Source organism: Trichinella spiralis, assembly GCF_000181795.1.
Source record: "Trichinella spiralis strain ISS 195 chromosome Unknown Scfld3548, whole genome shotgun sequence".
NCBI classification, from domain to species: Eukaryota; Metazoa; Nematoda; class Enoplea; order Trichinellida; family Trichinellidae; genus Trichinella; species Trichinella spiralis.
In genome coordinates this window covers 1-766 of record NW_003530487.1, presented here as the reverse complement: position 1 = coordinate 766, position 766 = coordinate 1, and the positions used below count along the sequence as shown (strand labels likewise).

Here is a 766-nt window from a genome sequence, read left to right as displayed (position 1 = left end):
ATATACTATAATACAAACAATAATAAACACTACGAAGAATAAGAAAATACAAATTAAAGGTGCAGGGAAGGTGGCACTCAAAAGTTAATCGGCTCAGGGACATCATACGCAACAGCTTTTAAGAACTGCTCCATTGTACGCGTTCCGCCATCATATTCAGCAGTCAACGCTGTTATGCGTAGCTGCACCTCTTCATATTTATTGTTCTTTATTCGTAAATCGTTGGCGGTAACGCGTCCTGACGTCACCTGCTGAATCAACGTTTCCGTTGATCCTTGCTCATCAATCAGCAATTGGAGCAGTTCATAAAAGCTGAGGTGATGTTTCCCCGCTTGCCGGTTCATTTTCAAGTGCCAGCCTTCTAAGTGATTATTTGTTCGTGTCTGTACATTATATACATTCCATAACGGCAGCCTGTTGGGGGTCATCCATTCTCTTCGGAAGTAATCAAACAAGGCTGCTATTAAACCCGTAACATTTCTGCCAAGCAGATCCACGGCAGCAGGTACCTCAAGAAGTGGCAAAAATGCTGTTGGCATCAGCATTTTGATCTTCTTTTTTGTTTCCGCTTCATGAAGGTACCTGGTTCGCAATCCAAATCTCTGCCACTTTCCGCAAAACTGCTTGGCAAAAATGAAAATAACAACCTTGTATTTGAACGCCCGGGAACGATGCCTGCACCGCAGGGAAAATGGCAGTTTCGAAATCACAAAACCAAGTTTGCGGCAGAATGACAAACCCTAAAGCTGCCCCTTTTTAAATTAAA

At 42.8% G+C, this 766-nt stretch overlaps 1 protein-coding gene across 1 annotated transcript; it reads right to left on the bottom strand.

Moving 5' to 3' along the window:
* Positions 1-77: 77 nt before the first annotated feature.
* Tsp_14749 (hypothetical protein) lies at positions 78-545 on the bottom strand. The gene has a single exon (XM_003367864.1). The coding sequence runs from the start codon at positions 543-545 to the stop codon at positions 78-80; it is 468 nt and encodes a 155-aa protein (XP_003367912.1).
* Positions 546-766: the final 221 nt, after the last annotated feature.